This window comes from Hyposmocoma kahamanoa, unplaced genomic scaffold (genome assembly GCF_003589595.1).
Source record: "Hyposmocoma kahamanoa isolate Upper Pololo Valley unplaced genomic scaffold, ASM358959v1 65, whole genome shotgun sequence".
Taxonomy (NCBI): domain Eukaryota; kingdom Metazoa; phylum Arthropoda; class Insecta; order Lepidoptera; family Cosmopterigidae; genus Hyposmocoma; species Hyposmocoma kahamanoa.
Genome location: NW_020653853.1, coordinates 3,695,588 through 3,709,930, shown reverse-complemented (window position 1 = coordinate 3,709,930; position 14,343 = coordinate 3,695,588). Strand labels below are relative to the sequence as shown.

The window sequence follows — 14,343 nt, the reverse complement described above, 5'->3', positions numbered from 1 at the left end:
GAGTAATTTCACAAAAAATAATTGAATATCAATTCAATAAAAATTTATTTAAAAGAACTAAAATATATTATAGTGTAACACCAATTAAATTACAAGTAGGACAACAGGAAATAACTATTGATTAATTAAAAACCGGGCAAAATACTGTATAACTTATTTATTTATATGGGCAACAAATGACAATCACATTACATGAGTGGGAGTTAAATATGATATTTCAAAGTTCTGTACTAGATTGTAATCCTACTTACGTTGACATACCATTGTACCGTAACAATTTCTTGTTACGGTACAATGATATTATATATATTGTCGATCTTTCGATCGACTGTTCTTAATTTGCTACTGTGCCGCCACCACGATCTGTTACTATTTTTATTTTGCCTAGGTAATAAGGTATGACGTATATTTTTTTAATTTAGTTTCTTTATTGATAACATTATTTTCTCGGTTTTAAGTTTTTGTCACAAGCGCTTTCAAGAATATTGAGGCGACAAGGAATGTGTGAATATCCATGTAAGTGCTCAGGTGAGTTATTACTCCTTTGAATATTCTGAATCTTGGATCAAAAGCGTGCCTTATTCCAGCGTGACTATGGTCGAGTTATAGAAATTTCACTAGCCAGAACAAAAAAGTCGCCACAACAAACTAGATTCAGTCGGTCCGCCGTTCAAAAATTATAAGCGTGTTCTACTGTACACTCTGGAATAAGCTTATTCCAGCGGCACCATTTCTCAATCTCGAGAACCACAACACCTAGCTTAGATCAGATTACACTAAAAAAAGTCGTGATTTAGTCGGTTCTAGTCTTAAAAAAATAGATTTAGTTGTTACGTCGTTTTGAAGTTATTAAGGTGTTTTACTGTTCACGCTGAAATAAGCTTATTTCGGCGGCACCATTTTTGAATCTCGAGAACCACAGCTCTTAGCTTAGATCTGATTGCACCCAGAAAGTCGTGAATTAGTCGGTTCTAGTCGCAAAATTTTAGAATTAGTCGCCTCATTGTTTGAGAGTCAGCCGGATCGAAGGAACTTTTGTTTTCTTTTGTGTTAATAACAAAAAGGAAGTGTTAATCTTATAAATCCTTAAGTAAAACGTCTTGTAAGGTTATTCGCGGTTTACGCTTCGTAGAGAGGTCTATATTATGGCCACGAAGAATCTTTAAGCAAGCATGGGAGCTTTTACGGCAAGCAAGCAAGAACGTTAATACATAAAACACATTGACTTACAATTATATGGACGTCGGGTCCGCGTTAAAAAGTGTCCGAACTTATAGGGCGTTAAAATCGTATACAGAGCGTCATTCACGCTTTAGTCTTCGTTTGTTCGACTGACAGCGAAGCAAGCAAAATTAGACAGTACTGCGATGACATTAAAATTCAAATTCAACGTTTTAGCTTTTTCACATTCCTTTACATGTCACTACGTTTAAATAGGTTGACTTGGGACATTTTTTTCGTGGTTTTTGTATTAGACCCGTCGTCCATTTATTTGTAAGTCAATGATAAAACAATACATTGTCTGACGATAGCCGACGAGGGAGCGGCCATAACAATTGTAACTAAGTGTCCTGGGAGCTTTTCCCTGAACGCTTTTTATAACTAAGGCCATGGTTACTATGGATGAGCGTTCTGACGAAATTGTGTTCTGTCAAATTCGTCCAAGCAAATAAACGCCTGTTTTTCAATGACAGTGTTTAACACTGACACAACGTCATCGTGTTTCCGTGCTTTGAGTTTAGAGTGATTTGGTTATTTCACCATCGATAGCGATAAATTGATAAGTCTTGTTTACAGGTGTTTGTAGGATATGAGAGACAAAAATGATCGTAACAGAGATATTTCTTAGCTAAAGTGGGTGAAAGTTGCTACAGACCTCAACACTACCAGTAATTACAATTTTGTATTTATTTTTGATGTGGCGTTTACGTTAATTACATAAATAATTCGAATTAATGTTTGCATTTTATAACCGCCTTGTTCTGACGAGGATTTCCGATGTATTCGTCCGAACACATTTTCGTCAGAACTCGCATGAATGGTAACGGTGTAACGGTAGCCTAATATAATAATAACGAAAAAGATTATATAACTGACTGAGTGTCGTATTCTAGAACTCTACTCAATGCTCAGGATTTGAGTATGGTTTAAAGCACTCGAAATCATAGTCAAGTCCCTGCCATTAGGGTCGTATTTCCAGTGCAATCCTGACTTGAGCATTGAGTAGAGTTCTAGAATACGACCCTGAATATATAATAAACATTTCCGTAAAAGATGAGATTATTATTATAAACAAGTAAGTGTTGGAGAAATATAATACTTGTAACAAACTTGTATAATATCTGTAAAATTAATAATAATTATAACAAACTAGTGGAGTAATTTCTCAAAAAATAATGAAATATGGTAGTGAAAAATCCTGATTAAATAAAACTTAATTACAAATATTAAAGAAGTTAAATTTTCTTTTCACTTATCGCGCATCCTTAAATTATAAATTGACGAAATCCAAAACGCGTCGCATAGTTAATGGACCGGTGCGGTGGCGTAAAATTGACAAGGGATATATTTTTTTGGTGTTTAAAAATCGAACATCGTTTATTATTAAACAAAAGTTGTCTATTTGTGTTCACTTTTACAAGTAAGATAACTAAAAATAATCAACTTAGTGTTTGTAAAAAATCTACATAAAGTATATCAATTCAATAAAAATTTAAATACAGTGAACAGCGACATCTCTAGCCGGGGCTGGTAGCTTGTAAAGGTGACGAAATACTTTCATAGATGGCGCTACGGCTAAAAAGTTGTTGAAAAACCAAATGCAAAGATGGGACAACAAGCACATAGAAAAATTCGTGAGGTGCGCTGGTTCGTTCCGTGGCTTAGTTGGCATAGCGTCTGGCACCATATGCTAGAAGACGTCGGTTCGATTCGAAGAATTTTTTCCGCGTGTTCGATCTTTGTATTAATAATTATAACAAACTAGTGGAGTAATTTCACATTAAATTAAATGAATATCAATTCAATAAAAATTTAAGTAACAAACGTTCTTAATTTAAATCTACTATGAATAGCATAGTAACTGCCTCCGTGGCCGAACGGTTACCACGCTGGACTGGCACGCAGAAGTCCACGGTTCGATTCCCTGGCCGCGACAAACATTTGTATGGTTTACATTTATTTATCTCGTGAGTTTGGGTGCAATTGACGACCTCCGTGGTCGAATGGCTTGCACACCTGTTTTCATGATGTCACGATCTTTGAGTCCCGGGTTCGATACCCGGCCGGGTTAATGTAGAAAAACTTTTCCATATCGTCGGTTTATTGCAGGAAGTCATTAATTGCCATATAAAATTAATTACTTCTTGCACTAAGCCGACGATATTGTCTCCGGTCCGGGTGTCTGTGGTGACGACGTGGTTTCCGTTTCCATAACACAAGTGCGTTAGTTACTTTGGGATCATAGCAACGTATGTGATGTTTTCTAACATTTAATTTGTCGTTATCTATGTATATGTCCATGGCACCCGCGATACAGGGTCACCATAGTGCGGTAATATGAGTATTTGCGTTATTGTACGCAGAGAAAGGAAAAAACATTTTAATTGTACAGAAATATTGTACTTAGTGTAATTTAGTTGTCCACTAACTAAAACTCGCCTAACTGACAAATGGTGAAATATCAGTTTTTAAGAGGGAGCAGAGGAAAAATTCCTAATCTTCGATTAGATTTTAGAGGGGTATATCCACTTTAAAGTTAAAAATAAAATATTGTATGAGTAACTACACGATATATTCAAGCATAGACACTAATCAGAAACATAAAACAATAAAGTTTCCTCGATAGATAAAAATCACGAAATGACCTCAAATTTTCACATTTTTTCGATTTATCCTAGAAAAGCTACAGGCTATTAGGACAAAAATTAGATAATTAATTATATTTATACATGATCGACAACTGTCACTACGGATTTTTTTTAATCCCTTTAGTTTTAGAGTTATTCCGCTAAAACGAAATTGGTACTTTTAATGCGCAAAATTCAACATCTCCTATCGCATGTCACACGAACTTCAGGCATATATTTGTGTCACAAATTTGGGCGGAGCCAACGTCAAAACTTTTTTGGCATGCTCCCTCTTAACTGCATAGGAAAGAGCACAAAATTATCTTTTAAAAACTGTTAAAATTATTTAACGTGGACGACTTATCAGAAGTTACGTTTATCATATCTCAAAAAAATATTTTCTCATTTAGACGCATATTGGTCATTGACTTGGTACTAAATATGACATAATTTTAAAATGATATACTAATAATATATTCAGAAGAACAGACAAGGTGCAATATATTATGTTCCTTTACAGCACTTAATAAAAACAAAAAAGTTATGGTTGTACAGGCAGTCCTGAGTTGTGATTTAACCAATCATAACTTATTCTGAATTAAAGTGAAATATAATCTTTATTTCACATGTAAGCAAATTACACCAGAAATCGTCATACTGGTTAAACATTACTGGCTCATTCGTAAGGCAGATTCCCCTGAGACGAATGAGCAAGAAACTTAAGGGGTTGCTCCTTGCACACAAACATTTGAATATATTTATCATAATTATTAATACAAAAATCGAACACTCAGAAAAAAATCGTCGGATTCGAACCGACGTCTTCTTGCATACCGTGCCAGACGCTATACCAACTAAGCCACGGAACGAACCAACAGACCTCACGAATTTTTCTATGTGCTTGCGTTGTGTTTTTGTACTTGGTCTTTCAACGACTTTTTAGTCGTATCGCCATCTATGAGAAATCTTTGATAGATTTATCACCCAGTTAGTACCTTTACAGCTACCAGTCCTGGCGAGAGATGTCGCTATTCACTGTGTTAATTAAATTTTTATTGAATTGATAATCAATTATTTTTTTGTGAAATTACTCCACTAGTTTGTTATAATTATTAATACAAAGATCGAACACTCAGAAAAAATTCCTTCGATCCGGTCGGATTCGAACCGACGTCTTCTTGCATACCGTGCCATACGCTATACCAACTAAGCCACGGAACGAACCAACGGACCTCACGAATTTTTCTATGTGCTTGCGTCGTATATTTATCATTACAATATTTAATTTAAATATCCTAAATCGAGAATATCTGAAAAAGCTAAACCGCGGATTTTTGTCATCCAAGTACGCAGAAGTTGTATATGTATATGCAGTAAGTCGTAAATGGCAAAATTTGAGTATCAATTGGAATCTTATTATAGAAGCGTATACATTGCACCTTCAATGAATATGATACTTTATGAAGACGACGGTCAAGAATAGGTCGTTTACTATTATTCCTCGTGTTATGTTACGTCTGTTCTAAGTTCAAGAACCGTATTAATAGGGTTATGTGGTTACCTAGTAGTAGTTCGAAATGACATTTTCCAGAAATAACGTTTGCAAGAATTTTCATAACCTCGAAAGTAATTTGGAGAGGAAAATATTTTTTCTTTTAAATCTAACCTAACCGAACCTAATCGTGTCTTTGCGATAAACATCCAACATATCCTGAAAGAACAACGGTTTCGTTATAATTCGGTTTTCGGTGTAATGAAAATTCGAACAAACGTTATGTCGAAAAAAAAATCGACTTTGTGATAGGTTACTGGTTATGATGGTGCTTCATTATCACATAATCAAACTATGATATGCAGTGTGTATATTGATTTTATTTCGTATATATTTTATTCGTGTATATTGATAGCCGATGGGGTCAAAGAAACCTCGAATGGCGACCGTCTACCGAAAGACGTCGCGTAGACCAACCACAAAGTGCACCGAAACCAGATGAAGATCACCTTACCTATTTCTGCCGCCAAACGGTAATGCGAGCATTACTGTGTTCCGGTTTTGAAGGGTAAGGGTGCTGGTGAAATTACAGAGATGGGACTTGTCAACTTATGTCTTAGGTAGACGGGCGCAGTGGCAGTGCCCATGAAATCTTTGCTGCAACTGCTATGGACAGGCGTGCCGTTTACCACCCGCCAGACGATCCGTCCCGTCACTTGGTATCGTAAAAAAGGGTTTTGCATTGGGGATGCAAGATTATTTGCTTTGAATCGATTCTTTGGGTCATGTCTCTGAATCGATCGACGGATCGGATCGTACGCTTTTGAATCGATCTCACAAAAATCGTTTCAGAATTTTATATTTTTGTTTTTTTAATTAAATACCTTTATTACATTATTTAATTATCATTATAATATGTATATTGTGAACTTTTCAATAATAATGTCGTGTAACGTAATGTCCAAAGCATTGTCCTCCTCTTTATATTCCGTTTCTGTACTTGACTGAATCATTAGACTTTTCTTTAAATTATGAATAACATCTAGACGATTGGATTCGCCTTAATTTTGAATTGATTCGCTTAAAAATCGCATTGACATGTGTCGATTAAAAAATCGCTTGATCATATTCATGAAAATCGATCCCAATATCGCATCCGCTGGATGCAAGCAACAAAAGACTCGTCGTTGTGGCGTTCTTTGGGGAGGCCTATGTCCAGCGACGTACGTCTTTTTTTTATTTATAATAACAAGTAAAGGGACGAACAAGTCGTGCGCCTGGTGGTAAACGATATGCCTGTCCGTAACAGTTCTAATGCCACTCAGCGATTTTAATCGCAAAGATCTTAGGGGCACTACCACTGCGCCTGTCACCCGGAGATACAAGTTGACAAGTCCTATGTTCCTGTAATTTCACCAGCACCCTTACCCTTTCAAATCAGAACGCGTATTGCTCACATTGCTGCTTGGCGGCAGAAATAGGTAAGGTACAGTACTTCCTTGGACGAACTCTTACACAAGGAGCTCTACTGCTACATTTCTCGGCTGAAATGTTTTTTGAAATTTACCTCACTTTACTGAAGATGCGATATTTTCCTCAAGTCTGCTGTCCTCTAACTAGAACGCGGTGAAGTGCCAAATAATTTTCTGAGATATCATAAAAAAACATAACCAGTTTTAGTATATTGAAATTGCTTAATGTTATTTCGGCTATTCATCGTTAGGGTAATTTTAACTGTTTTTAAAAGAGCTTATGCTATTTAAAACGGATATTTCGACTCATCCGTAGAACAAAGATCTATGTGCAAGTCTACTTGTTTTCAGGACATAGTACATTTCGTTCGTTTTTCTTCGCTGTGGATGTCAGATCGACCGTTGTTCGATTTTATATTTCCGAAACGAAATAAGATATATAAATTCTCAAAACACCTTTAGATAGGTCTTAGTTTGAATAACGAAATTATTCTCATAACGTACTTATTCTCTTTTTGCTAATAATCACATCGGACTTTGTTCTTCGGATGAGTCGATTTGACCATTTGTCACATAGCCTCGTTTTAGTTAAAGGGCGGCGGAAGTGTTAAGAAATCTCGATTTTTATTAGATACTGTACATGAGGCGTCCTATTTTAATCAGGCCGGTATTCAGTCGGAAAGAAATAACGACATAATTATTTTCTCTTCTCCATCATTTTCCTTTTTTCAAGTCACGATCACTAACAGTTTCCGTTAAACATTGCCTCAGTACCTCTGGAGGGGCATGTAAAAGCAATCAGGTGTCTCTATGTGTCAGTAGTCTGTGTAAATGATGGGGAAGTGCTGGACGCGACCGCTGGACCAGGCTATGGTGAGGCAAGCACCGTCTGCGAAGTTCTGTTGGAACGCCATTGTTAGAGGCATCTCGTTGTCTATGCCTGGTATGAAGCAGCTGTAATGGAAAGAAAATTGGTGAGTTATTCAACGGGCTATAATCAGGATCTTAGGGCGCGTTCCTTAATGGGACTGTCGCGTCTAGCCTGTTCCCATATCACGACTATCTGCCGTGACTGTGTCGTGGACGTTTCTTTTATCGTTGAACGACTGTCGTTTCTAGCTATTCCCATTAAATCGTGACAATTTATCGGTTCACGGCAGCCGCCTTGTCGTTTGCACGACAGAATCAAAGATTCTCAGAACTAAAAGCTCGGTTAGGTATCTTAGGGTATGGACTATACCACACTTCAACAATTTAAGCCAACTTACCAAGGACTAATCTTTAGCTGCATCATAAGCTGAGTAGTGCAGAACACTGCGATCATATAGGATTCTTCGAATAAAAGAGCCAGGTACCGTCCAGTAGGGTCCCAACACATGTCGAGTATAGGCCCACCTACTATATCACCCGATGGTAGTTCCACTTTTGTCACATCCAGAGCTGGCTGAGCCTTGCTTGTTTGGGCACCTGAAGAGCAATTAGGTTAATGAAAAATTGCAAGCAGGCACAAAGCGTGAAAAACACAGAGGGCACCCGCGCGTGATGTTTTGATGTCCATAAGGTGTTTATGCGAGACCTCCATTTGTGGTAAGAGTTTTCTTTAGATTTTTCTAGATAACCATGTCATTCCGTTGCAGTGTATGTTTGCTGTAGTGCTTCGTGTTTAAAGTCTTACCGCTTAAAAGTCCAGTATTAATGAGTGAATACACCATAGGTTCTCCCTTAGCAGCAAACAGTAGAATGTCCTTTGGGCCCCAGCAAGCTGCAACGACGCGGCACCCGCGCGCAACCCAACGTTCTGGTGTCCATTGCGTAGTGTCCCATACTCTGTAAGTTGAATTAACATCTACAGTTGTCAGGTGCCAATACTTTTTTTAATATCAAGTGACGGGACGAACTAGTCGTGCATCTGATTGTAAGCTACACTCCTGTCCGTAACAGTTGCAGTGCCACTCAGAGATTTGAGGAGCAGTGCCACTGCGCCTGTTACCCTGAGACATAAGTTGACAAGTCCCTTGTGCCTGTAATTTCACCATAACCCTTACCCTTCAAAACCGGAATACAATAATGTTGACATTACTGCTTGGTGGCAGAAATAGGTAAGGCGGCAGTACAGTAATATACATGAGATACCTGACCCCGTCACATGCCCAAACTGACCTTTTGGTTCTGAGAGCCATCTTACATATTGAACAAAGAAATTTCAACTTTATAGTGTAAGCAATACAGTGGAGCGTTGCTTGAAGATAATCAGCCATAATTAAAACCAAATAAAAATTTCGTCATTTAACTTTCAAGTTTCAAGTTACAATACCTGTGGTTGGATTCCACAAGCACTGTTTGTTTTAACATTATATTCTTAACAGCATTGTTTCACTTTTTAGTGTTAACATTGACAAATCACAATATTTGTTCACTACAAATTGCCTAAGGTGGGTGGGTAGATGTTATTAATAAAGTGTAGGGTGGGTATGGATAGACGAAGAAATCACGGAAACGCTCTGCAGTTTGCATACGATCGTGACTTCTGTGATTATGCATTGTTCCACATTTCGTTCCTATTTGACTATTAAGTTTTAATTCAAAGTAATAGCAAGTTTTAGTGACTTTCAAAGTTTTCTATCTTGTTTTAACACGCCGCACTTAACGGAATTATTAAAATTAGAAATTATAGTTATGTATGAACAACACTTCGAAATTCCTTACACCTATCCAGATGTTAAAAACAAAAAACAATATTATATAGTCATAGCTAAACAATATTTTATTTTTAAAGTGGCTCGAACCATGCTTGCCTCAATTTGCAAAGCAATCCTTATACCGTTTGGCCACATTGGCGTTACTAAAGTTGGTTGAAATTTGTGTTCTGTATTTAAGAACCATATGTTAAAGATCAAATTCACTTAAAAACTTTCTTAAAATGTCATTCACTAATGAGACGATCAGGGAGCCATACCAAAATAAATTTTACTGCTCACAGGTTAAAGATTTAGTTTGTTTTTCACAATTTTCTCCACATTTTTGTGCTCAAAACCAAAAGGTCGACAACTCGGCTTGGGGGGTCAGGTATCTTGTGTATATGACTGTACATCCCTGGACAAACTATTTCGCAAGTAACTCTATACTACTAAAAATAAACAATTAGCAGGTTATACCTGAATATAATAGAAGATGTAGCAGCAAAGACCTTGCCAGCATCTAAAGACCACCTAGCAAATACAACACCACCACCAGCAACTCTTTTCAATGGCACTGCAGCTTCCATAGCTACATCCCAGATGAGCATAGAGGTGTCTGCTCCACTGCAGCTGATCAGTAGGTCTCCATTTGGAGACCAGCTCACATCAGTGACTGGGCTGTGACCAGATCTGAAATAGTAGTATTTTTTTTTCATTTGAGCTATAGTTACTAAGTTGTTTTAAATAAAAAAAAGAAGCCCCAGGTTCGATCGTTGGACCTATTTACATGGCCTAAACTTATTTCTCTTGTGAAAACTCACCCCAACTAGACAACCACACATTACACCCGGGTGTAATTTGAGGTTGTCTATGAGTGTGCCCCAGCAAATGCGATACAGGGTTTCCCTAGTGCAGGGCTATGAGTGAGTGCATTATTTATAAGCACACTTAACTTGATTGCAGGGCATGGGTATCCACTAAGAGGAAGGTATTACAGATTACAGTTACTACAATAGCCAATGAAACTTAAACTTAAAAAAAAACTTATATTTAATCTAACTATTTAACAAAGTAATTACCATATACATATACACCACACAGCTGAGTGTATGTCTCTTAGGAAGAGCATAGTACCTCTTCATGTAAGTAACTTTATCAATGTAAATAACGCAACAAATTACCAACCTTTTTAAAACAACAGCGTTGCTTGACGAAGGCTTTGTAAACATGGAATTGGGATCCACTGACCACACAATCACTCCCTGCTCACAGCCGACAGCTATCTCAGAAGCTGAGAAGGGTCTCCAGCTAAGCGAAGACACATGTCCTTGTGCCTTGCATTTTAATGTAGATACGAAAGCTGCTTCATTGCAATACACTCGTACATTATCATCAGCAGTAGCTACTGCAATTTTAGTCGTGTGCGGGTGCCATGCCATACATTTCATAGGCGCATTACACCAGTTCCTAGTCCTAGAGTAATTAGCGACGATTTTAGGACCTATGTCTTTTAAATGCGGCTGCAAGAAGTACCGAAGCGTCGTGAAGGCATTCGCTATTTTTAACAAGTAAGACGCTGTTAATGCCAGTGCAGGACTATCACGGTTGATTTGAGGATCCGCAGCGACGCCTAGGGCTTCAACAAAACCTTGTTGCACAAACACACTTGTCATTTTCTTGAGTAAATTATCTTCCACGTCCAAATACACGTTAATGTTTTCGTCTGACGGGCGGTGGTAGTGTGCATCCCTAGTTACGTTGATTAGAGGGTGTGTTTTCGTCTGAAAAACCCATAATGATTTGTTAAATACCGTTTAGAAGCAAGATTTTGCAGTAATATTACAACAGTAACGTACAGTCTGAGTAAAAGTGCCAATGTTTCCATATTGTGCATTCGCACAGCAGTAAACCTCGTTTAACTTGCAAAAGGCCATGTCCTCTGGTCCTGGTAATTCAGGGAATCCGTGGAAAGCAGACATTTTCACACAGAAATGAAATTATTTATCGCCACAAAATTTAATTCGCCGGTTATCGATTTTTCAAACAAGTTTTGTCACTGTCAGTGTGACTGTCAGATTCTGACAACCATTGCTACCAACAAAAGAAAACTTTAAATCGCGTTTATAAATAATAGTTTCTTAAAGACTTCGGATTTTTGCTATTTTGTACAGGATTACTCCAATTATTGTTGCTATTATGATTCGGTTTCTAGCAATAGTTAATAATAAATTGGTATTGTAATTGGCATTTTTTCATTAAGTGACGAATTTGTTTACATAGTTGCGTTCTTCTTTAATGTATATAATATATATCTATACGCTTATAATGAAATAATTATCTTAGTAGGTCATTAAAATCAGTTGGTATTGTTCACTTCTTCAGGCATGTTTTACATTAACAGAATCACAAAATGTAGGCCTACATTAAGTAATTAAACTGCATGTCGATTCTTCCGAACAAACGAGTTTTAATTTACTAAAATATGAGAAAAAGAACTTACATAGCAAGAATTCTAAATTTCAATTTCGATTTGTGTAAGTAGGCAATAAATTCAGGGTCTAGGTAACAGTCGTTCAAATCAGACAGAGATAAAAGGTTTTCCGTCGTCGTGCCGATGCCGTATTCAAAGCATAATAAGTAGAGTCTGACCGAGTCACAGTAAAAATCGGTTAATCTACTGTTTTATTATCTCCATGTCGGTTGCCAAATTGTTGATAGGATCACACTAAATGTGTTCATGGGTGACATAAAAAGCGATCCAATTAAGGTGACCAAGACTGACAAAATATGATAAGTAAGATGAGGATATTTATAATTCATAATAATTTTCAATACCTTGAAGAACTCAGTTTCAAAAAATTGTTGACAGTTAACAATAGTTATATAATGGCCTTAGGAGGATTGGTATGTCATATTTTAAATTTTCTGTGTTCTGTAGTCACTTTTGATGCTTTTATATGAATGGCATGTACTGCCTTCGATATACGTCGAAGTCAGTGTATAAAAATGTAATTTAATATTGAATAATAAGTGACAATGACCAATTGGATAGAGAACTGCATTTTTCACACAATGAGAGTGTTTTCTTAAAAAAAGACCGAATATCGGCTCCGAGTAAGAATAGGACTCTACCAATAGGGTAGTAGACAAAATTTACTGCAGCGTTCCAAGATTTATGTAGAGCGTGCAATGTGACAGTAGGGTAATTGATTCTTTGCTTTTCCAGGTGATGGTTTTTGGGAGATATATTGCTTGTATGTTCGAATTGTAATAATATTCAACTACATGTAGATATTGTGCATTATTATCTTTTTTTTGTTTTATTTTTAATTCTCCTGCAATTTAACGGTTTGGAAATACACATAATATTTATTTTTACTTAAAAATACCAATCTATGGAACGATTGGCACAGATTTGTGTGAGAAGTGGCATAACTTTCTTGTCGAATTTTTGAAAGTCGCAATTCACAATTATTTCATTTATTTGCAACGCAGGTAGTATAGAAATTGACAATAACAAAGTAAGTACAAAGAGTAGCAGTAGACCTCCTCGTGAAAGTGTTCATCCAGAAAAGTATTGCCACCTTACCTATTTCTGCCGCCAAGCGGTAATGTGAGCATTACTGCGTTCCGGTTTTGAAGCGTAAGGGTGCTGGTGAAATTACAGGCACATGGAACTTATCAACTTATGTCTCAGGGCGACGGGCGCAGCAGCAGTGTCCGTCAGATCGTTGCGATTTAAAGCTCTGAGTGGTACTGCAACTGTTATAGACAGGAGTGTCACTTACCATCAGGCGCACGACTTGTTCGTACCGCCATAATGTTATAAAAAAGGCACACGACTTGTTCGTCTCGTCATAAACAATTCTTTTACTATAGGTAGTTTTCAACCTTATGAATGGTAAATTTTGAATGTCAACCGGAAACTTATTATAGAATATAGAAACGTATACATTTCCCCCTAAATTAATTTGTGACTTTATGAGTACGATTATCAAGAACAGCTAGTTTATTTTTATTCCTCGTATTAATGTTATGTCTGTCACTATTTTTCATAAAAAAAAAATATTCTTCTTAACAAAAGTTACATTTTACTACATACACATTATACTTACTGTGACGCTAGTATAAGAATGTTATATTGTTTAAATTTATCTCTCAAAGATTGTAGTAGTTCTTATTATTTTTATTACGTTTATGTATAAACGATGGTTGAAAAAAGGTGTTCCACACAACACAAAATATTAATTAATTACTTTTTCGAATTCCGGATTTCCGGAAATGGTTTTATTGCATCGTAAGACAAAATTACTGACCTAGGAAGTCGAAGTTGGATTTTAAAGTAATTCTAATGGTGTAATGTAAAAAAATGCAGTAGATAACCCGACCTTTTACTAAAGCAGAGAATAAAAACGTAACGAGAATGGTCATTCTCCTTGTACCTATGTCTATACATGTATCTATGTATGTGGAACTTCTTTTTCCAACCATTGGTTATAAAGCACTTATACCTATATTATACCAGGCGTACGCTTTATCAATGTCTTCCATGGAAATCGAAATCCATCAAAGCTATCAAACACTGCTCGACTGTTTTTAATTAAAAGATAATCGATTTGATGAGTTGTAATGTCTGAGAGTTAGTGTTGTTAGTTTATCTTCCAGCTTAAATTTAGTGATAGAAACCTCAACTAGAGATCAACTGTAATGCATACAATCTGTAAGTTATTAGTGTATTTACAAGAAAGATGTTTATTACAATTAATTATTTTCACGAATTTTTTAATAGGTTCGTTGGAAAATTCATGTGTCTCATATTCATCGCTCGTATATGGAATAAATTGGTAGCATTC

The 14,343-nt window shown here is 36.5% G+C and overlaps 2 protein-coding genes across 2 annotated transcripts in view; one reads left to right on the top strand and one right to left on the bottom strand.

Annotated features, from left to right (window-relative positions):
* Positions 1-7,267: 7,267 nt before the first annotated feature.
* LOC113231414 (aladin-like) lies at positions 7,268-11,469 on the bottom strand. Its single transcript, XM_026465724.1, has 6 exons — positions 11,347-11,469; positions 10,676-11,271; positions 9,968-10,180; positions 8,488-8,639; positions 8,081-8,279; positions 7,268-7,766 (listed from the first exon to the last, which is right to left on the bottom strand). Exons 1-6 carry the CDS (start codon positions 11,467-11,469, stop codon positions 7,628-7,630), a joined length of 1,422 nt encoding a protein of 473 aa, XP_026321509.1. The 3' UTR covers positions 7,268-7,627.
* Positions 11,470-14,171: 2,702 nt separating this feature from the next.
* LOC113231556 overlaps positions 14,172-14,343 on the top strand; it is a 6,086-nt gene continuing 5,914 nt past the window's right edge. Inside the window, exon 1 of the mRNA XM_026465882.1 lies at positions 14,172-14,210. Within this exon, the coding sequence (XP_026321667.1) occupies positions 14,198-14,210 (13 nt within the window). The 5' untranslated portion in view covers positions 14,172-14,197. The remainder of the gene's footprint in view (positions 14,211-14,343) is intronic.